At 41.6% G+C, this 22,737-nt stretch overlaps 1 protein-coding gene across 1 annotated transcript in view; it reads right to left on the reverse strand.

The window, feature by feature from the left end:
• SYNE1 (spectrin repeat containing nuclear envelope protein 1) overlaps nucleotides 1-22,737 on the reverse strand; it is a 483,717-nt gene that overhangs the window by 266,823 nt on the left and 194,157 nt on the right. Inside the window, exons 32-44 of the mRNA XM_077812159.1 lie at nucleotides 21,769-21,996; nucleotides 20,882-20,980; nucleotides 17,662-17,849; nucleotides 16,843-16,966; nucleotides 15,589-15,755; nucleotides 14,471-14,624; nucleotides 13,546-14,174; nucleotides 12,526-12,705; nucleotides 9,286-9,436; nucleotides 5,714-5,872; nucleotides 4,347-4,529; nucleotides 2,005-2,106; nucleotides 1,021-1,224 (exon numbers count right to left, since the gene is read on the reverse strand). Of these exons, the coding sequence (XP_077668285.1) occupies nucleotides 1,021-1,224; nucleotides 2,005-2,106; nucleotides 4,347-4,529; nucleotides 5,714-5,872; nucleotides 9,286-9,436; nucleotides 12,526-12,705; nucleotides 13,546-14,174; nucleotides 14,471-14,624; nucleotides 15,589-15,755; nucleotides 16,843-16,966; nucleotides 17,662-17,849; nucleotides 20,882-20,980; nucleotides 21,769-21,996 (2,568 nt within the window). The remainder of the gene's footprint in view (nucleotides 1-1,020; nucleotides 1,225-2,004; nucleotides 2,107-4,346; nucleotides 4,530-5,713; nucleotides 5,873-9,285; nucleotides 9,437-12,525; nucleotides 12,706-13,545; nucleotides 14,175-14,470; nucleotides 14,625-15,588; nucleotides 15,756-16,842; nucleotides 16,967-17,661; nucleotides 17,850-20,881; nucleotides 20,981-21,768; nucleotides 21,997-22,737) is intronic.

A 22,737-nucleotide genomic window follows, 5' to 3' on the forward strand; every position in this document is an offset into this window, starting at 1 on the left:
ATTTTTTGGACATTTTCCATTAAATGAGATCGAGCTCCAGGGCAGTCCATCTGGTGGGCAGCCCCAGAGCTATGGACCCCAGAAGCACTGGGTTCTCTGACATCTGTTGATGAGGAGCCAGGCGGGCAAGCTGGCAGGAAACCAGATCAGTTTCTGATCAAAACCTGCCTGGCTGACAGGGTTCCATTGACCCCAGCCTGTGTCCCATCAGAACTTTATAGAAATCAAACCATCTCTGGAAAACATTTCTATTTTGACAAACTGGCAAATTCCAGGAAAAAAAAAGTTTTATTGGCATTTTTCTGCCCAGTTCAAAGGTACATTAGGAAAGCAATGTGAGTTTGGGAGAGAGGGGGAGGATCATTAGCATTGCCTTTATCCATCTGGGGAACAGCATACAAAGCTAAATTTATATCAAAGCTGAAGTTGAGAGTGGCTGTTTCATCAGACTCGCCATTTATTTACACCACAAAAACCTCCATGCTTTTTGTCACAATATGGCCAGGCGTGGTAGTCAGCATTCACAGAGAGTCTAGGATTTACATAGCAGAGGTGCTGCAGGTGGCAACTGAGGTGCATTAGGATAGAACCTAATATTATGCTGAGTTCTACCCGAGCTCTTAATCTCTTAATTGCATGAGCTCCATATTCACAACAATTAGAAAGACAAAAAACAGGATAGCAAATATTCTAAAGCAATGACTGAAAACAGTTTGATGAAACAACATTAGTTCCTGTCACAATAAAGACACTGCTATTCATTTCATTTCTCCAAAAGCTTTGCAATACAATGAGAAAAAATGAAGATCAGTAATGCTGTTCACTTCTTTAACAATATGACAGACGGTTCTTCATTGATATCCTAAAGCATAAAAATGGATAGTTTTAAACTGATCAGATTAAAATTAACATGTACATTTTAATACATTGACAGCCATTATGACCAATCAGGTAAAACTATGCTAGAATTAAATACAGTAGCCACTATGCAGTAGAAAGTATATCTTCTGTAACCCTTACCTTCACTTTACCTAGACTCTTGGGATCCTGGTTACAAGCACAGTTTAACAGTGACTCTTCTACTTTTCTGAGCCAGTCTGTCATGTGATCTATAAACTTTAGTATCTGCATCTTCTGAGTACTGAAATCTTCCAGTGTCTCTTTTGCTGTCTCAGACATTTCTTTGGCATGTTCCAATTTTTGCCTTAAATCTGCTTCTAGGAACTAAAATCAAAATTTCATATATTAGAGCACTACAGTGAATCACTTGGGCCTAGTATTATAACTAATGGGCAGTTCACATGGTATAACAAATGGAGAAAAGGAAAAGTGGGATGTGAGGCCCCCTTTTTTTCTCGCTCTCTTTTTATGTGAATGGCTACAAATATTTAAAGTAAATGAAAATGGCAGGCACTGAGCATGAAATCCTGGCTCCACTGAAGTCAATGCAATTTTTGTCTCTGACTTCAATAGAGCCAGAATTTAATCCTGAATGAATGGCTATCCAACTCCGAGAAAATTAAAAAGTTAGTCTCCCTCTCTGTAGATTCAACATTGGAGTCATTAAACAAAATGAGTCTTCATCTGAATCAGACCCCCAAAGTAACAAAAAACAGTAAATGGGGATTCGAGGTTCCTGTTTTGGCCAATTTCTAATAATATTTGGCTTGATGCACAGATTTGAATCCAATGTGCTGTTTCTTGGCTTTGTAAAGTAGGCCAACATAATTACCCATATGCTCCACTGCAACACTACCTTTCAAATAAGAAGCCATCTCTAAATTCAGATGGTGGCAAGTGCTTATAAAACTTCAACCCCTCTGTATTCTACAATATTCTTGTTCAGAAACAGTGTCAGTAACTATTTCAGAACTCTCTCAATAGGAAGAAAAATTAGCAAAATACTGGCAAGTGTAATATGTTCCCCCAAATAGACAAAGGCTATACAGAAGGAGCACAATTTCAGAAGGATACAGATTGTGATGAGTGACAGCTATATCTTACCTGAAGATCTGCAGGTGACTCTTGACTATTGGTCAGTTCTTTGAGATCTGAAACTTTTGAACTAAGCTGCTCCAACTTCTGTCCTTTATTTATAACTTGAGACTGAAAAAGAGCATGTAGTAAATATTTTATACTGATCATTAAAGAGCTGAATGAAGTTGTAGGTAGGTGCTCAGTAGAAAGAAAGAAAGAAAGAAAGAAAGAAAGAAAGAAAGAAAGAAAGAAAGAAAGAAAGAAAGAAAGAAAGAAAGAAAGAAAAAAAGAAAGAAAGAAAGTGTTTAGCTATTCAAACAAAGTTAAACATTATTATCTCTCGGTTTTCTTGTCTCACAAAAATACTTCACTTCTTTCCTTTTTTATATTAAGTTCAGACATTTTCTTCTTCACTAAAAAACCACACACAGTTCATTTTAAAGTTTAAAATGTTTAACAGCTTGAGTCTCTGAAAAGTGGCTCAGTAAAAATGGGAATGCCTTTGTTTATGAGACTGGAAAAATTTACTATGGTCATTAGGTTCCACTTAATGGAATGCAGAGTATAATGCACAACCCTCTGTTTTTTATTACAGAGAACTGAGCTCTGAAAAAAACTCAAATGCAGAACTAAATTCTGTGTTGAAAAGAGAGCTGAAATTCACTGACATGTCAGGATCTCTAGTTTACTGTATACATTTCAATGAAAATTCTGGAGAAACATTTTATTCGTTAACATTACAGAGAAAGCTCATAACTTTCACTTTGTAATTTTCTGAGATCTGAAATACTAAAAGTTCTGATACAAATATGTATGCTATTGCAGGGAACATTAAATTAACACAGATCTCATTGATTAGAAGAGGCACATTAAGGGCTAAATTGTGGCATTGAGGCGGTGCAGAACCACCCCATCAGAAATTCCAGGAGGCATTGTGCTTCAGGGATGCACAATGCCTTCCAGTGCTCCTGAGACATGCAGCTGCTGAGGCACTTGCAAATTAGGTGCAGTGTGTGCTTCTCTCTGTGCTGAGACTTCTCTATTGGCTGGTCCAGACCGGCGGGCGGGGGCGTAATGGGCTACACCCGTGCCCCCTCCTCTCTCCTTTGCAGAAGCCAGTGCAGAGTAGTGGTAGCTGTGCAGAATCTTTGCATTACCTGAGTGTAAAGACATCCACTGTATTCAGCTCCTATACAGTCCTTGAGCTCTGTATTGTCCCTTGCACACCTGAGGCCTGGGCACAGTCTGGTTCTATGCAAAACCAGACTGTTTTACACCAATTTGTTTGGCTGGTCCCAGTGAGAAATGGACACAATGGAATACAGTTTTAATTTAATCAAAGCAAATATGTTCCCTTTGAAGCATTCCATACTATTTACCTGTATTACTAATACAAACTCATTATCTGTTTCATTGACGATCACTATTTTTAAATTAATTCCAGAGGAAGTAGGATAAGCCCATTCCTCAATGGACCTGCTATATATTTTGGACACAACACTATTCTCATAAAAACCCATAGCAAGGGAGTGCTGTATACCACAGTTCCGTCACTATTCTAGGATTTAGAGTCTAATACAGTGGTTCTCAAACTTTATTGGTTCACATACCACCTTCTTAGAAAATTGTTGAGAAGTGAACTGATGAACCATCAAGCTCATATACCTATGGTCACATACCAGAATTTGGGAATCTCTGGTCTAATGTATTAAATCAACTCTTGTTTAACAGTCCATTCTAGACAAAAGGTAAAAGTATTGCATTAGAGTATTATTAATGAATGAGAATCTGATGTAATTATTGTTAATGCAGGGTAATCACAGTGTCACAGAAATGAAGTACTAGTGAACTTCAACACTGGATCCACCACCTGCTGTGTGACTAAGGCATAGTGCTAATAAAGTAATGAAACATTCCAGATATACAGAGAGATTTACCATGGAGTGAGACCTGCAAGAAAGGGTGCTGCAAGGAATCAACAGCAAAAGGGATATGAGGCACTCTTAAACCAGTTTAAGAGTGTCCACATAAGTGGGCTTGCTCTTATGTTAGTAAATTAGTTTCTGAACATACTGAGTGAAATCAGACCAAGCCCAAATAATTTGCCCTTTACTCTTCAGCAAACCACCTACTAACAGACAGTCTCAGAAAGAAGGTGAGATATATCTATTAGATTTTTACATTCTCCCTAATGAGTTGCTATGTTTGGTAATAGTGTAACTGAACAAAAGATCAAAAAGGCAGATTCTCAGCTGATGTATATTGGCATAATTTCACTTACTTCTGTGAAGCTATGCCGATTTAAACCATCTGAGACTCTGATTAAAGCATTTCAAACATTTATATCTTTTTTTTTTTTTGGTAAGCACCTGAAATTCCTTCAGGAAGGCCTCCATTTTCTGGCTGCTGTTCAGGTTGCTGATGCCTTCATTCAGCTGAGAGATGGCATTACTGCACCATGTATCAATTTCATCTCCAATGGTGAGCACATCATCCCACAGAGACACGCTTACACTCAACTTTTCTACACTGTCTTCAGTCCTCTCTGACACCTGTTGGAGAGGAACAGATATCCATATCCTTAACAATTAATTTCATATTTCTTTAAGCTTGAGTCAATTGCAAGAAAAGTAGCTCAGAAACAACTGGAAAACCTAACCTCAGGTCTCTTGTTTTACAAACAGAAACACATTCAGAATAGCAAGACGTTACTATCTGCATTTTAGGTTTACATATTGTAAAACTGACATAAACCAGTACGTGCCAATGCCTCTGAATGTGTATACTTTGACTGGGGAAAGAGTTGCAAGAGGAATTAGATGAATAAATGTCCATTGACTTTAAAATGTGTTATATTGCTAGAACCCCACCCAACACTGAAAATTCACCTTAGAGCCAATTTTGATGCATCAAAACTAGTTCAGTAATAGTGAGGGATGAAATGGGTCCAAAAAACCCAAGTCTCAAACCAAATGTGAACCTTCTTTTAGTTTAACTCTCTGCATACATACACTCCCCCTACACACACACACACACTCCCCTTCCCAGCTTCCCTTCTTTGACTCCAAATAAGCATCATATCTTTGCTTAAACCCATCTAGGGACCTCAAATGGCTTAGCAGTCTCAGCTAAATAGGCTGCAGTTTTCAAAACTCATGAGGTTTGCAACAAACTTGGGGTCAGGAGGTAAGCAGGGAGCAGTCCACCATGCACGCTGATGAATTTCTCATCTGAGCAAACCCCAAATGTATGATACAAGAACAGAAAAGACAGCTCACTAAGAGCTTCAGAAGGATTTTAAACCATAAAGGGATTTGCACATAAAGTTCTATAGATATGAAATTTTAAAATATTATGTTTCATAATATACGATGGGCCACATACTCAGCTGGTGTAAATTAGTGTACCTGCATTGACTTTAATGGAGCCTTACTGATTTACAGCAGATGAGGATCTGGTCCAAATTTACACATATTTCAGTTACCATCAGAAGCGTGCACTTTTTTAAGATCTAGCAAATGTACTTGATATATGTTGAGTACATACTGTAGATACAAACCAACCCCAGAATACTCATGATTTAGCCCTCTGAGATTTACTCCAAAGTCACCTTTAGTAAAAAAAAAAAAAAAAAAAAAGTATTTTCAGTTCCTAAGAGAAGCCCAGACATTGCAACGTATTCTCGGACTGTAAACTGAATCTGCCGTATAAGGAAAACATCATTCATTGTCCTTACATCCAGCCATTTGTCCACAGTACTGTTCATATCTGTTTTCACCAGTATGGGATCAAAGTTATGAATTCTCTTCAGCTCTGCTAGCAAGTGTTTTCCTTTATTAGTGAAGGCATCCAGCTCTTCCTGTCTGTCGTTTAGTTCATTCTTGACAGCTTCATGCTGTAAACATAAATGTTTGTTTAATGCAGTCATAAATAAATAAATAAATAAATACATAAAAATCCATCTCCCCAGCCATCCACCTCTAGAGACCTAAAGTCACTGAACATATGGAATGTGTTTTCTAGTTATTCTAGTTTCTTGCTAACAGTTGTAAGTACATGAGTGGTTATGCAATAAGAGTTTATGGGCCTATTACAGGACAGAGTGGGTGAGGTTCTTTGGCCTGTGATGAGCAGAAGGTCAGACTAGATCAGGGGTTCTCAAATTGGGGGTCGTGACCTCTCAGAGGGTCACAAGGTTATTACGTGGGGGGTCACGAGCTGTTAGCCTCCACCCCCAAATCCCACCTCACCTCCAGCATTTATAATACTGTTAAATATAAAAAAGTGTTTTTAATTTATAAGGGGGGGGGGTCGCACTCATAGGTTTGCTGTGTGGAAGGGGTCAAAATACAAAAGTTTGAGAACCACTGGACTAGATGATCATGATGGCCCCATCTGGCCATAAAGTCTATGAGTGGGAGTGACAAGATCTGGGTTGTTTTCCCACTCTGCAATAACTTGCTGTGGGAACTTGGGCTAATAATTTACCAACTTTCCAAGCCGCCATTTCCCCACCTGTAAAATGGGGATAACAGAAACATATAACAGTCATGCTGCATAATTCAGTAATGTTTGAAAAGTGCTTTGAGAGCCTCAGACAGATGTGCACGCAGAATGTGCTGCAAGTGAGGGTTGATGCATGCTGGCATAGCTGTATGAGGGATCTTGCAAACTCCTGCATACGTTCTTCTGGCCAATGTTGTCAGGAGGTCATTGTCATAAGGCTTATGTTAAAAAATGTTACCTGCAATATCAAAATAAACTAAATAGAAATAAAAGAAATCCTTTGTAAAATAGGCGTAGCACTATGGACTAAAAGTCTTTCATGCAAGAATTTGTGAAGTTATAATTCAGAGAACTTTAACAGGATGATTATCTGAATTATAATTCCAGATATTATGATTTTATAAAACATAGCCCATAAAGAGGCATGTTTTAATACTATGTGTTTTATGATGCAGACTACTGAATATTAATGACAATTTTGCAATATACCCACTACAGGCTTCCCATCAAAATTAACATTTTCTAATAAGAACATAAGAATGGCCATACTGGGTCAGACCAAAGGTCCATCCAGCCCAGTATCCTGTCTACCTACAGTGGCCAATGCCAGGTGCCCAGAGGGAGTGAACCTAACAGGTAATGATCAAGTGATCTCTCTCCTGCCATCCATCTCCACCCTCTGACAAACGGAGGCTAGAGACACCATTCCTTACCCATCCTGGCTAATAGCCATTAAAGGACTTAACCTCCATGGATTTATCCAGTTCTCTTTTAAACCCTGTTATAGTCCTAGCCTTCACAACTTCCTCAGGCAAGGAGTTCCACAGGTTGACTGTGTGCTGAGTGAAGAAGAACTTCCTTTTATTTGTTTTAAACCTGCTACCCATTCATTTCATTTGGTGGCCCCAAGTTCTTATATTATGGGAACAAATAAATAACTTTTCCATATGAACTTTCTCCACACCACTCATGATTTTATATACCTGTATCATATCCCCCCGCGTCTCCTCTTTTCCAAGCTGAAAAGTCCTAGCCTCTTTCATCTCTCTGCATATGGGACCCATTCCAAACCCCTAATCATTTTAGTTACCCTTTTCTAAACCTTTTCCAATGCTAGTATATCTTTTATGAGATGAGGGGACCACATCTGTACATAGTATTCAAGATGTGGGCGTACCATGGATTTATATAAAGGCAATAAGATATTCTCCGTCTTATTCTCTATCCCTTTTTTATGATTCCTAACATCCTGTTTGCTTTTCTGACGGCCGCTGCACACTGCGTGGACATCTTCAGAGAACTATCTATGATGACTCCAAGATCTTTCTCCTGATTAGTTGTAGCTAAATTAGCACCCATCATATTGTATGTATAGTTGGGGTTATTTTTTCCAATGTGTATTACTTTCCATTTATCCACATTAAATTTCATTTGCCATTTTGTTGCCCAATCACTTTGTTTTGTGAGATCTTTTTGAAGTTCTTCACAGTCTGCTTTGGTCTTAACTATCTTGAGCAGTTTAGTATCATCTGCAAACTTTGCCACCTCACTGTTTACCCCTTTCTCCAGATCATTTATGAATAAGTTGAATAGGATTGGTCCTAGGACTGACCGTTGGGGAACACCACAAGTTACCCCTCTCCATTCTGAAAATTTACTGAATTTAAATTTAATGAATGGAGAGAGTTTAACTCAGAACTTACTCTCAAAATGTGCTGGGGCTTCAGAGTGACTTTAGGCCAGCAGAATTTGGAAATGTAATAAATGTAATTCATGAAGTGTATGGACCATAGGGAACCAAAGTCCTTGACCCTCTTCCGTGTCCAATACTGTATCAAAGTAACCACTTTGGATAAACTAATCCACAGGTGCCGTCTTTCCAAAGTGCTCACCCCCCGGTTCTGACCCAGGCTCCGTCCCCAGTCCACCCAAGGCCCCCACCCACCCCACATTTTCCCACCCCATCCCCACCCCACCTCTTCCCACCCAATTCCACCCCCTCCCCTGAGCGCACCCTGTCTTCACTCCTCCCTTTCCCTCCCAGCCTCCTGCATGCCACAAAACAGCTGTTCATGGTGGGCGGGAGGGAGGGGGAGGTGCTGCTCCATGGGGCTCACTGGCGGGCGGCAAACGCTGGGGGGTGAGTGGGGAGAGCTGATAGGAGGGCTGCTGGAAGGTGCTTAGCACCCACCATTTTTTCCCCATGGAGTCGGTGCCTATGAACCATTGCTGGGGGAAGGAGACAGAGAATGTGTCATTTTTCAGAAGCAGAGGCTAATTTGCTGATGTTGCAGCATCAATGCCCTGCATTGTCATGGAAGAAACCAAAGTTCAGTTATTGTCTTGTCCTTTCATTTTGTTTTCAAGTGAACAAAAATGATCCAAGGGGTTACTATGGCAAAGCATTAGAAACATGTTAGGCATTTTCTTCCTCAGTGCCTTTGAGTAGAGAATCCATCCCCAGTATCTATGCACAGCTTCTCCTTGTATACAAATGTACATTTAAAATCACTGAAGGAATGTACAATATACTTAAAACAATAGAAAAGCAGATGCCTGCAAATTGAAAGGTTTTCCTGCAAAATGTGCAGAGTGTACAGTAATGGCCGATTCTTCCCGAATCAAAGCCAATGGGAGATTTACCATTGATTTCAGTGGGAAATGATTTGGCGCCCAATACTGCAAGGAACTTTAAGCAAGGATCAGACCAACTTCTTTTCAAACACAAAAAGAAATGATTCATCATATTTGTTGAAACAGAAGATCCATTCAATTATTTTTAAATGAAAATAGCTGAATTACCTTTGATAAAGCCCTTCTGACGTCCTCCTGGTCCTTTAAAATGGAGTTGGTCATAGTCACGTTGTCAGCATTCTCTATGACTTTAGTTACTGCCAATTTCAAACTCTGATATTCTTTCATCAGATCAACCAGGATGCAGCACTGCTCCTGTCTATAATGGAAAATAGCTGTGTTGAAAGAATGGTGTTCATTCTGATATTTGTGAATCCAGGAGATGTGACAGAGGCATTTGTCAGGGAGAACTTCCCCCGGAGTGGCCCAGGGGAATCAGGTTAGAATGTTAAAGCAGCAGGATCTATGTGGTTATGTACATAATCATCCTTATCACTTATACAGCACTCTTGATTCTCAAAGCACTTCACAAAGGAAGGGTCCCACACTGCCATTAAACAGGCGGGATATCTGAACAAAGTGACTTTCCAAAGGCTACACAGCAGGTCAGAGCTGATAGTACAACCCAGATTTCTTGATTTCCAGTTCAGTGTCTTACTCACTGGACCATGCTGTCTGAAAACCACAGTGCCATGTAGCTGGCTTCTGATTGTGCGTTTTCAACCTCTTGTCTCAACTAAATTAAATTCAGTGAAGGATTTCAAGCTTCTTGGTTAAAAAGGAAAAAGTAGAAATGAAGGTTGAAGAAGAGGGAGACCTGTCCAGCCTTGCTGATTTTTCAGTCAAAATATTTCCTTTCTTAAGTTTAAAATATTGTTTCAAACGCCTCTGGCTTGAGATATTCACCTGGAAATGGGAACAATTTGCTGCTGAAGCCAGATCTTATGATTTTATTTTGGATTTCCCTGCCTAGACAGGGAACTTCAGGTTCAATAGAAGTTTTCAATGAATTCAAGCTCTTCACGAGGAGGAGTCAGACAGAACAGGAAGCCCATATTTCCTTTATATAATTTACTTTGTTATAAACAGTGTTCCATTGACAAAAGGAATTTGAGAGCCACAGGTGGCCAAGTGTGAAAGACGGTCACTTCTGAGTTCATCTCCTTCTCAGGAGCATACCAGAGAAATAATCGTGCACAGCGAGGTCCCCATTGGCTTACAGCAAAACTAATAATCATATTAGTTAAAAACCGAGAGTTAAAATTACATTTCTTCCGGTCAGAAAAGACTCACTAAGAAACTGACTTTCAGGTACTTATATGGTTCCCATTACAATTGTATCTGACCAACTCACAGTCTTTACTGTATTCATCCTCACAACACCCCTGTGAGATAGGTAGGTGCTGTTATCCCCACTGTACAGATGGGGAGCTCAGGCACTCAGTGACTAAATGACTTCCCATATAGCAAGTCTGACACAACAGGGAATTCAACCCAGCTCTCCTGAGTCCCAGTCTAGCGCTCTAGCCACCAAATCATTCTTCCTCACTGCCATAGCTGGGCTGTAGTTGGGTGAGTTAAAGGGAGCTAAATAACCCAGTTACATAACTCTGACATAGCTCTACCTCTGACTTGCTGTTTTGTGTGTCCTTGGGTAGGTCATTTTTCTGTTCTGACTCAATTTCCCCATATGTAAAATAGAGATAAATACACTTCCACAAAGAGATATTATGTGGATTAGTTAGGTAATGTCTTTTCATTGCTTTGAACATGTACATGTTATTAATTATTATTATTATTATTATTATTTATTAAGCAAGTAGGTATGGCTTTATATACATATGTTATCTTCAGTTCCGAGCGGTGATGTCTGACCTCTGAGACATCCCATGGAAAATATTCCGGAGCGGAGGAACTGGGGGGCATTGGGGCTAGTGCCCCCACAATGGAAATACTGTGGATGTGGATCTATATTTCCACCTCCGTGTGTTATTCTTAAGTGAGTTATTTTATGCCCTCAGGCTGAGTGGGGCTCCGTGGCTGCTGGGAGTGGAGGTGAGAGCAGGACCCAGAGCAGCTGTCGCAGTGGGAGCAGGCAGGAACTGGAATGTTCAGGTTGGGAGCAGCTACCCCAGCAAGAGAGACGCAAATCTCCAGAACCCCCCTCCCAAACTGGAGCTGGTTGCCCCCTCCCAAAGGATCCCAAGTCTGTGTAGCTCTCCTCACTCCCCATACAGAGCACGCACCCTGACTCCTCTTCCTATTCCTAACTCCCCAACCTCCCCCACTGTCCCTGACTTTTCCCACTCCCCATGTCGAGCAGCCATCCTAACTTCCTCCCGCTCCCCAGGTTTAGTACAATGCTTTGTGTGTTTAGGTCTCACTATTCACCTCTGTGCCTCCATTCAAAGTGAGCTTCCACCACCTTATCCATGCCTTTGCAGCACATAAAATAAAGATGAGGGGCAGGTATAGGTATAAGACGGAATAGGTATAAGAGCCTAGTAAATTCAGTCCTTCTCCTCTCCTTTGTTCAGATCTGCACACCTCGTTACCAGATGGATATTGGGAAACTAGAGTGAATTCAAATGAACATAACACTTTTGGTGTCTGTGATAAAGGGACTGACAAAGGATGAAATCTATAAAAGTGAAATGCACATAGCTTGGCAAAGTGCCAGTGTGTAAACAAATATTTGAAGGGTGTCAGTACTAAGGAAGGGAGGAATTTTACAGTATAATAAAGAGTCATATTTGAAAGAGCTTACCACTTATTTCAGCAAAAACCAAATGTACAAGCAAAAAACCTTAAAAGTATGTTAGTTTTCTTTTCAAACAAATGCAAATGCAGTTAAGACTGGGAAAAAGTTACTGGAATATATATTGAGAGAATATACTTATATCGACAGATAGACCCCAGCATGCCCTGCTGAGTATTATCTAACAAATGGCTTGAGTTATGATTTTACTCAAAACATATTCTTGAGCTGGGCTGACTGCCTACAGGGCAGTGCTACATGCAGACATAGAGGAGACTTAAGCTCAGGAGTAGTTTCAAGCCAGTGGAAGATTGGCATGTTGCAGAGGTAGCATACAGGGAAATAGTGCATTATATAAATTCTAATTACATAGTAATCATGTAGTCTTAATGGAGATTTCCTAACTTTCCAGCCATAGGGTAAGTTCAGAAAAGCAAAAAAGAGCACATAATTAATATGGATTTATTAATTAAATCATGTTTGTACAGTACTCCTAAGATATCAAATCATATATGATTGCTAGGTGGTATTATTGTATACTGGAGATGATGTGGCAAAAGAAATAATATTCAAATACCTGAGCTCTCGTCCTCTACCAAAAGAAAGATACTTCTTCTCCCTCATTTTAAGTATATTCAAAATCTACTTACTTTTCATGGATTAGTTTCTTGGTATCCTCCCAGGTAGCTTCCAAACGATTTATCTCTTTGTCAATTTCAGGCGCTAATGTTATATCCTTCTGGGCCATTTGTTTTGCTTTGTCCATCAACCACTGCAGTTCATGCTGGTGAGAATTCAGTTCATCCTCTAGTTGGTTAAATATCTTTAATCTGCAAATTAGAAGAGTGGTTACACATTTACTTCTTAGCTTCACTGAAAATGAAATGAGAGCGAGAAAGGGCGAGATTGCATATAAAATACATCTGATGGTCAATTTTTGGCTTTAGATGTAACAGTGTGAATCTGGGACAACTCTGCTGAAGACGAAGTTACACTGGATTGATGCTGGTGAAACTAAGATCAGAATCTAGGCCTCTGTGTTTCTATAACCGCACATGCATACTCCCCCTCTCCTTACTTCCCACACAAAGTGAACTTGGAAATATTCTTCTAGAATTTTAGAATCCCTTTTAAGTAAGTCTCCTTTATAATCTGACAGTTTATTACAGTTAATGGGTTCCATTCATGCCCTGCTAATGTGTGACTATACAATCTGCAATGTCTGTGCTAATGGAAGCAGCTGTGCCCCAAGAAAGGGCTATCAGTTTTTGTACTGCCACTTTACAGTATGGATTCTCTCAGGATAAAGCAATTTTTATTGTCAGGGATTTCACCATGTGCTTTTCCAGAGAAAGAGCTCTGAGAGATGTGCTGAAACAGAGCATCTGCCGAGTGTTCTGGATATGCCCTCTCTTCTGCCAGACGGCTCACTTTTGGAACTGTGCTGGCTGGCTCCACAGATTGTCTGTAACTTGCACCACTGCAACCTTTTCCTCTGCAGACTTTCTACCATTGGAGATCTAGATCTCCCAGGAGTGAATTTAACCCAAGGAATAAAATGATTATGGAGTAGTCTAAGTCATCAAAACATCTAACACTATGGAATACAAGCAAAAAAAAAAAAAAAAAGGCACCAAAGATCAAGCACTTCCTAAGATTCATGTTTTTACCTTTGTTGGAGTGCCTGAAGTGTTGGCTCCTTCAATCCTTCTTTGTCAGCTCTTTCCTCAATATCTTCAATGCTCTTTAACGTCTGTTCTTTATGTTCCATGAAAGACTTCTGTAAGGCTCCAAGGGCTTCTGCTTCACTCTGCTTGGTTCCCAAAAGATTTTGGACTGACTCCAGTTCTAAACACAGATTATCAGCCACAGCCCTACAGGATGTCCTCTGCTCAGAACTTCCATGTCTTAGATGATACTGGGCTTTTGTAAGGGCTCCATCCAAACTGATTGCAGCAGGTGGTAATTTGTTAATATCTTGAACAACATCCCTCAGTTCCTTCTCCAGCAGTTCTGATTTTGCCTTATCCATGTTTCTAGTAGTCTCTACTGTCTGCCTCAGGTGATGAAGCACACTTGATGCAGCAGCATGTAACTCTAAGAACACCCCAAGCTGATTCAGAGCCTCTTGTCTTCGTCTGGTTATATGACTGGCCTCCTGGAAGAGCTGGAAGCAGTCATCAGCCTTCCCCTGTAGCATGTGGTGGTCCTCTGGGCTACTAAAAGAACACAGCTTTTCTACGTGTTCCCTCAGACTTTGAAGTTCCTGTTTCTTGCTTTCCACTTCCATAGAGTGGTCCTTTTAGAAAGACAGGAAACAAACTGATTTTCCATGCAAGGGTTCAGAGAGAAGTTTTGACAAAAGAAATATGCAAGCTCATCCGTACAATTATTACTAAATAGAACCCAGTAGGAACAATACTGCATTGCTGATTTGCATTAACCCAATCAAAAAAGTGAACTGTGTAATATGGACAATCAGATTTCCAACAGGTTAAGCAGCTTCATCATAGTTTTAGCTGCATGGTCTTTGGAACGCACTGTGCATGGGATGCTTTTCTTTATATTTTTGAATATTTCAACTGGATAGCTTACCTGATTGCGGCATACAGCTGTGTGCTGATCAGCTGTGTTTATCTCAGAAGTGGCTTGCAATTCACCAAGAAACTGGTTAATCCAGTCTGAAAAACTGAGCAGCAGTTCATCAAACTCCCCATGTTCAGCAACAAGAGACTGAAGGAAACTGATCCTACAGGATATCAGGTATAAAAATGAAAAGTTAACTTCAGTGTGAGTGAGTCACTGTGATTAATCAAAACCACAGCTGACTAGACAGTATTAAAATACATTCCAGGTGAGAGGAGAGAGAGAGAGAATGAAACTCATGGGAGCAAAGGTTACAGGAATGGGCCAATGATCTTAAACTTGAATTTTCAGACATAACAATTCTGTTTAAAGTAACTTCAAGCAAGTACACTTTAGGCTCCATCCTGAAAGGTGCTGAGGAGTACTCAAGATTAAGCCATTGCATACTAAACTGAAAAAAACCCCTGCTATATCATTTCCTATGCAGGAGAAGACTGAACGGGGACAAGAAATGCTGCGAGATTTCCCTTTCAGAATTGCATACATATTTCCCTTGAGAGAGTTGACGTTCTCTCTGAAGAAGTAAAATGTTTAGGCCCCAAAATGTTTAGGGATACTTGAGATCCATGTGTATCCTGAGGAATCCACGGAGACAAGAATATCTCAGTGGATTCTAACTCACAGCTGCTATCCACATGACTTTTGCAGAGGTCAAGATTGTAGGGGCTCCCTCACCAGCTGCTAGACCTGGGCCTCCCCACAAAAGGAAGTTCCTTCGTACTGAGCAGGAAAGCGGGGTAAGTTAATGCCAACGTTAACTTATAAGAGGAAGTTCCATGGTATTTGTGTGGGGACAATACTGCCTCCATCACCTGCCCCACCCTCCTCCTAGCACACAGATCCTGAACACTTCCACTGGAGTAGGGGAAGAATGATGTCACAGAGACAGCATGCTGGATCTGTTGGATTCCCATACTCTCCACTTCTGCGAGCATATGGCCCATAAAACCTAACATTTCCAGCGTTACACTGTAAAGCTGTGACTGAGGCAGGGTATTCTTCATCTGCATTGTTGATTACTATTTTTGAGCATGTAAACCATGTTAGACACACCCTGAAACACATACCTCTTGCTAACAGTCTGTGGTAAAGCTTTCCATCTCCCATCCAGCTCTTTGAACTCTTGTTTCATTGCTTTCACACTTTCTTTGGAAGCTGTTGTGAACAGTGACTCATTTAATTGTAATAGGCTGGTATACAGTGAAGCACGGGATGTAATATCAGCTTGCAAATGCTGGGGAACAGTAGATTGCACGTTTTAGGGTAAATACAGTATCATAATATGCAAGTAAACATGTCAGACTGCAGTCAGCTGGGGAGCGCCAACACACTACTCTGAGTCAAGACTCAGGTATGACCAAATCTTATAGATGTTCAGGGTTTTTAGGACACCTAGGCACTCAGCAAGTGCTCAGTACCTCTTGAAGGACAAGGCTTTGCATCTTTCTCATGTTCGTGAGCACTTATTCAAACAAGTAGACAATGAAGTTGCTTGTGAGATTAAGTGCTCACACAACAGTAATGGCTACAAAATCTAGCCCAGAATTTGGTCCTTGTCACCAGTGCTAGAGCTGTGTGAAAAAAATCACACTTTGGCCTGAACAAAGAAAAACCTCTCCATTCTCTTCAGTGCTGAAATGAAATTTATGTCTTCACTGGATTTGTAAAAAAGAGCTGCTTTTGCCCAAATGTTTCCCATTAGTCCACTACAACACAGAGCACTTGTTCACAGGGGAAAAGTGCCTCAGAGCTGTGTGAAATTTTACATTCAAAAACCCAGTGGAAGTGCTGCAAAATCACCATTTCCATTCTGAATCCAAAATCCCTGCCTGCTTTGCTCTCGGAAAAGTCTTCTCATACATGAAAAAAATACACAAGTGTGTGACCTAAAGAAAATACAGCCCTGCAGTCTGAAGATCCTGTGGCACTCACTCTGAAGCCCCTCAGTCCCTGGTGGGTGTAGGGTATACTGTAGCACTCTTCCCCAGGAAACAGCATATACTAATTGCAAAATAAAATTCTTCCTTCAAACCCCCCCTCCAATTTTGCCTGCACTTTGATAAATGCTAATATCTTTTCTATGTTTGTACAGCACCTAGCACACTGAGGTCCTAGTCCATGAATTGGGCTCCTAGGCACTATGATAATAAATGAATCAATAAATAACAATGTAAGTGATTTCAGCTGAGTGAATCTCTGCAATGCACCTTTAGACAGATTGTCAGAGGTCAAATGAGCAGATCCAATCCTAGAAAGCTACAGAAAAGCCAATCCGTAAAAGCAGGTACACTTCTGGGCTAACTTTCAATCCCAAAATTTACCTGTACTGACTGTAATTCACCTTCCAGTTTGATTCTGTCAGCAGAAACGTACTGCTCTGGAGGTCTGGCTGCAGTTTCACACCTCTCCAACCAGTTCCGGAAGATAGATAGCTCCTTCTCCTGCCTAACAAAAGCATAGCATAGAACAGGGATCTCAAATTCGAATCACCAGGAGGGCCACATGAGGACTAGTACATTGGCCCAAGGGCCACATCACTGACACCTTTCCATATAAAGGTACAAAAGCCCTCCCCGCACCTGGCCCCACCCCCACTGCACCCCTTCCATGATGCCCGGCCCCTGCCCCGCCTCTTCCCACCCCTTCCCTGCCCCCATTCCAAACCCTTCCCCAAAGTCCCCACCCCAACTCTGCCCCCTCCCTGCCCCGCCTCTTCCCACCCCTTCCCTGCCCCCATTCCAACCGCTTCCCCAAATCCCGGCCTCAGCCCTGCCTCTTCTCCATCTCCTCCCCTGAGCGCGCAGCTCCCTGCTCCTCTCCCCTCCTTCCTGGAAAACGCTAAGCACAGCCAAACAGTTGTTTGTTGGTGAGAAGTGCCTGGAGGTAGGCAGAGGAGCATAGACACGGAGTGCTGGGGGGAGGGAGAGCAGCGGGGAGGGGAGCTTGGCGGCCCGCAGGAAATAACTCTAGGTGCGGGGGGGGGGGGCCTGAGCTTGGTGGGCCGCAGGAAATAACCCCCCGGGCCATGTGTTTGAGACCCCCGGCATAGAACATTACCGACTCAAGTGCCCCATGTTCTCTTGGACTATCTGCAGAAAAGTCTCTGTATTTGTCAAACTAAAGGAGAGCGGGTTACTCACCTCTGCCACTGTGCTAACACAGTCTCTAGTAAGGTTTGTTTTTCTTTAGCTCTTCCTAGCAGTTTTTCATATCTCTCCTGTAACACTGTAACCTCTTGAATAGCTTTTTCTGTGTTGGTGACCTTATGGGCAGAGGCTAAGAGGGAGGTCACAGTGTTGTTCAATTTTCCCAGAGCCTGGCAGAGATCCTGTTGATGGTGATAAGGGAATAAAAGCCACAAACAGAATAAACAAACAATAACACTCATGAGCCAACTCCTATTCCTCTACAGGAGCTCAAAGGAGGCCACAGAATTGGTAAGGTTTCTCTATACATGAAGGGAAAAGTCATGCACAGAGAGGACTCCTCACTCCCTGAATGGCACGGAGCATTACTTCAGAAGTGCTTGGATTTGATCCATGCTACTCTTTGGGAGGCAGGCCAGGGAAGTGGCAGGAGTGTGGCCAGGACATCAATAACTACCAAGATCCAGTGGCACAAATCCTGCTGAAAGAAGCACAGTATCTGCAGCACTGCTACAGCCCACGGATCATGGAGTTACTGCATAGGTGCTCCATGACCTTAGAGAAAGGATTCCAACACCTCTGTCCCCCAACAAAGGTCCACTGCACAATGCTTCTTTTCTCATTAGGTCAGAGAATTTGTCTTTTATTAGAAACAAACAAAATAAGCACATCAGACACAAAAGGTATATAGTGCTTGGGGAAAGAATCCTCGTAAACAATTTTAGGGAAAAACCCAGACAACTATGAAATGGACTGGACAGGCTGTGCTTGGCACAAGGCTTGGTTGGGGGCCAAAGGTCCAGATTCCCTAGCAGCTGCCTAAGGGCTATTCTAATTTACTTTGGCAGCTCATAGCCCTACAGGGTCATTCCAGCAGCTGAGGATAGCTATAGAGTAGGGACATTCAGCCATGCCCTATGTGCTGGAGTGGGGGAAGGCATGAGAACAGTTACAGTGAATATACACTAACTTAGGCAAAGGGAATCCTGCACTAACCAGCTATGCCAGTCTTAGGGCAGTCTTGTAAGTGCCATCTGAGGAGAACTGGGGCTAAAATGTCTACATGGAAACAAACCAGAAATAATTATAATGATTTTAAAAAGGGAAGACTGACCCCTCCCCCCAACCACCACCACATAATCCTAGAATTGCAATAGCAAAGCACTTCTACCAAATGAATAACAAGGTGTGGGAAAGGATGCAATTATAGTACATCATAGAAGAATCAGTCTACAGTGGGTAACTCAAAAAGAAACAAGAACAGCACAGAAAGGAATGCTAATATTTTAAAGTAAATAAGGATGCAGAATTTGTTCTCAAAAGGTTAAATTATCATGATACAGTATTCATTAGTAATGCTTAAGCGCCAAGCCCATTATGATTGCTTAACAAACAATAATGGTAAAAACAATAGTAGAAACCTAGCTTATGGCTACACATCCTACATGCAACAATATTTTTTTCCTCATTAAACAGGCCTCTGTTGTTGCTATTATCTACAACTTTTTGCAGTTTAAGGGCTAGATCGTCCTTCCAGATGGCCTTTGCAAGCAGCTGTCATTTACTTCAATAAGAATTATGTACACATATCTGCAAGGGCATTCTGACCAAAGATTTGTATTTATTTTCTTAGAGGAAATAAGAGAGAAGTAATGATGAATGTGTATGTAATATAGAGAGAGAGGTGAACCACAACCCTGGAGGAAACTCCCTTGAACTCTGGTTTTTTGAAATCTGAATCCAGATCCAAATTTTGCAAATTATCTGTATCTCTACAATGGACGAAACCCAAACCCAAAAAGGAAACTCCCCCAGAGTTCTAGAAGCTAGAAATCTGGTTCTAGATCTGAATTTTGTAGCTTGAGCCCATGTCTAGTGTGAATAGTCAGAGCGATAAAGGGAAAACAGACAAAAGAAAATCCATTTCTAATCATAGATTTCTATAAACCAGAGGTAACCAACCGGTCGATCACAATCGACTGGCTGATCCTGGAGTCTCTGCCAGTCGATCGTGATCTCCAGACACTAAAAATCCAGTGGTGCAGTGGGGCTAAGGCAGTCTCCCTGCCTGCCCTGGCCCCACGCCACTCCCAGAAGTGGCCAGCATGCCCCTCAGGCCCCGGGGGGAGGGGGAGGAGAGGCAGGCGGTCTCCGTGTGCTGCTCCTGCCTGCAAGCACCACTCCCCACAGCTCCCACTGGCCGGAAACTGTGGCCAATGGGAACTGCGGGGGCAGTGCCTGCGGAGAGGGGCAGCACGCAGAGCCATGTTCCCCCTCTCCCCCCAAAGGGCAGCAGGGGTGTGCTGACCGCTTCCGGGAGCGGTGTGGGGCCGGGGCAGGCAGGGATGTACTGCCCGCTGCCTGGGAGCCATCTCCCCAGCCCGAGTCCCCTCCCGGAGCCAGCACCCCATACCCCCTCCTTCACCCCAACACTCTGCCACAGCCTGGAGCCCCCTCCTGCACCCAAACTCCCTCCCACAGCTTGCACCCCTCACCCCCTCCTGCACCCCAAACCCCTGCCCCAGTCTGGTGAAAGTGAGTGTGGGTGGGGAAGAGCGAGCGACGGTGGGAGCGGGATGGAGTGAGTGGGGCTGGGCCTCAGGGAAGGGGCAGAGTAGATCCTGAGTTGCACTTATATTCAAAAAGTGATCTTGTGCGTAAAGAGGTTGGAGACCACTGCTATAAACCACAAAGACAAAAGACAAAATTTCTTGAAATTTCTCCACAGGAACATTCACAGCTATGTGCATTTCTTATCTTTTATTTATGACAATGTTTTAAAAATGAAGAGGAATTTAAAAGTTCTCAAGGCTTGTTTTACACCTTTTTCGCCTCCTCTCCCCCACCCCCCAAGAGCAGGAAAGTCTGCCTGAAGGGATAGGAGATGTAGTGACAAATCCCACTTGGTTGTGGGACTGAGCTGTCTGGAGACATGTGTAGATTTCATATATTTCCCAAGAGTCTCCTGTGGAACACTGGCCCAAATTTAAAGGCGGTGCCTTTAGACAGAACCCCTCAGAAGGCATGGCAGGATGGGGGTTAGTGGCAGTAACGTTGCATGCTCCTCCCCAGGTCCAGTTGCCTCACAGCCCATGGAGGTAAATCAGTCCTCAACTGTAAGTTATTTCTGTTTTCTGTAAGAAAGTCAATATAATACAGGTTCCCTCAATTAGTAAATAAATATACAAGCAGCAATTATGGAGCATGTTTTTACCGTGTGATCCTGAAGAGCTTTGTAAGTATCTGCTGATGAAAAACATGAAGTAACAGGCTCAGCCAGTTTACCTTCAAATCTAGACACAGCCTGCTGCACCTATGAAATATATACAAAACAGAGGTTTTAAAAAACTGCAGAAAACAAATTAAATGACACATTTTAAAATTACATGTTTGCTAATAAATTAAGTATCCAGAGCCAACTGCAGTTTGAGGGCCTGACCCTGTGAGGTGCTCTGTGCTTCCTGAAGTTAATAGGAGTTTAGGGCACTCAGCTGCTCTCAGGAGATGCTTAAGCAACTTGCAGGACTGGCCCTTTATGCAAACAGTATTTATTCCAACCTGGTAATGAAGATGGACAATTTCATATGTCATGTCTCTGGACCTGATTTACTGTTGCAGCATCCAGAAGAATTGTCTTCTGTTATTTTAAAGATGTATAACACTGTATGGTTCTGCGTTCTGATTTGTCTATTTCATTACTTTTTAAATAATTTTAAACAAAATTTACCAGTGGAGGATTCGAAACTGCTTAGCTAACTAAAAATAGACCTTAATGAAATCTCTTGTATAATATAATATAGTACTGGAGTAACAGCCGTGTTAGTCTGTATTCGCAAAAAGAAAAGGAGTACTTGTGGCACCTTAGAGACTAACCAATTTATTTGAGCATAAGCTTTCGTGAGCTACAGCTCACTTCATCGGATGAAGTGAGCTGTAGCTCACGAAAGCTCAAATAAATTGGTTAGTCCCTAAGGTGCCACAAGTACTCCTTTTCTTTTTGATAAAATGGTACTGTATGTGTAATTTTAGGGTTCTACTGGGAAACTATAGACATTCTATAAATTGTCTCTGAATAGTCTATTGAGAGTTTGCAATGTTTACCTGTTTGAGACTTTCTTCATACTTCTGCTGCTGTGATGCATTCCCTGTGATTATTCCTTCCAGACAGTGTGCATGATCTCTCAGCTCTTCCCAGTACCTTCTGATCTGTGTTAACTTGGCTCTAAGATGCGCAGATTCTCCAGAAGTAACAAACTGAGAAAAAGACAGAGCTTCCTCTTCTAGACTTGGGATTCCATTTATTTTACCATCTATTTCTTTACTAATAACCTAAAATGTAAAGTAATAATAAATTAGAAGCCACAACAGATTTTCAATTGATCAAAATAATCACTTTCTATTTTCCTTCTATTAATGCTAATAGTAGTCACAGTAATTTTCTTATAAATCAATGTACTGGACAACTCAGAGATCACCCTACACATCTGGTTATAAAAATCCTTATTATATTATCTAAGCTCCCTTTCCTTCTTGGATTTAATGTTGGAAAGCTATTTAAAAAAGCATTATCTATGAAAACCAACTAGTGCAGGCTAAATGAAATGTACATTAGTATAAGCAGAAAGGATGATATTTAGAATCTTCTGCCCCCTAGAATTGGTTGAATAATTCTGGTTGGGATTCAAAAAGGAAAAATAAACATAACTTAGTCATATTTAAAATTAAGCTTGACAAATAAACTTAGTAAATGTACAATGAAAAACAAACTTGTATTGGTCAGGAGATAGACAATAATCTAATATGAATGTGATGTAACAGTTTGCAAGCATGTGCTTTAGAGCAGTGGTTCTCAAACTTTTGTACTGGTGACCCCTTTCACATAGCAAGCCTCTGAGTTCGACCCTCCCCCCTTATAAATTAAAAACACTGTTTTGTATATTTAACACCATTATAAATGCTGGAGGCAAAGTGGAGTTTAGGATGAAGGCTGACAGGTCGCGACCCCCCATGTAATAGCCTCATGACCCCCTGAGAGGTCCCGTCACCCCAGTTTGAGAATACCTGCTTCAG

Source organism: Eretmochelys imbricata, chromosome 3 (genome assembly GCF_965152235.1).
Source record: "Eretmochelys imbricata isolate rEreImb1 chromosome 3, rEreImb1.hap1, whole genome shotgun sequence".
NCBI classification, from domain to species: domain Eukaryota; kingdom Metazoa; phylum Chordata; order Testudines; family Cheloniidae; genus Eretmochelys; species Eretmochelys imbricata.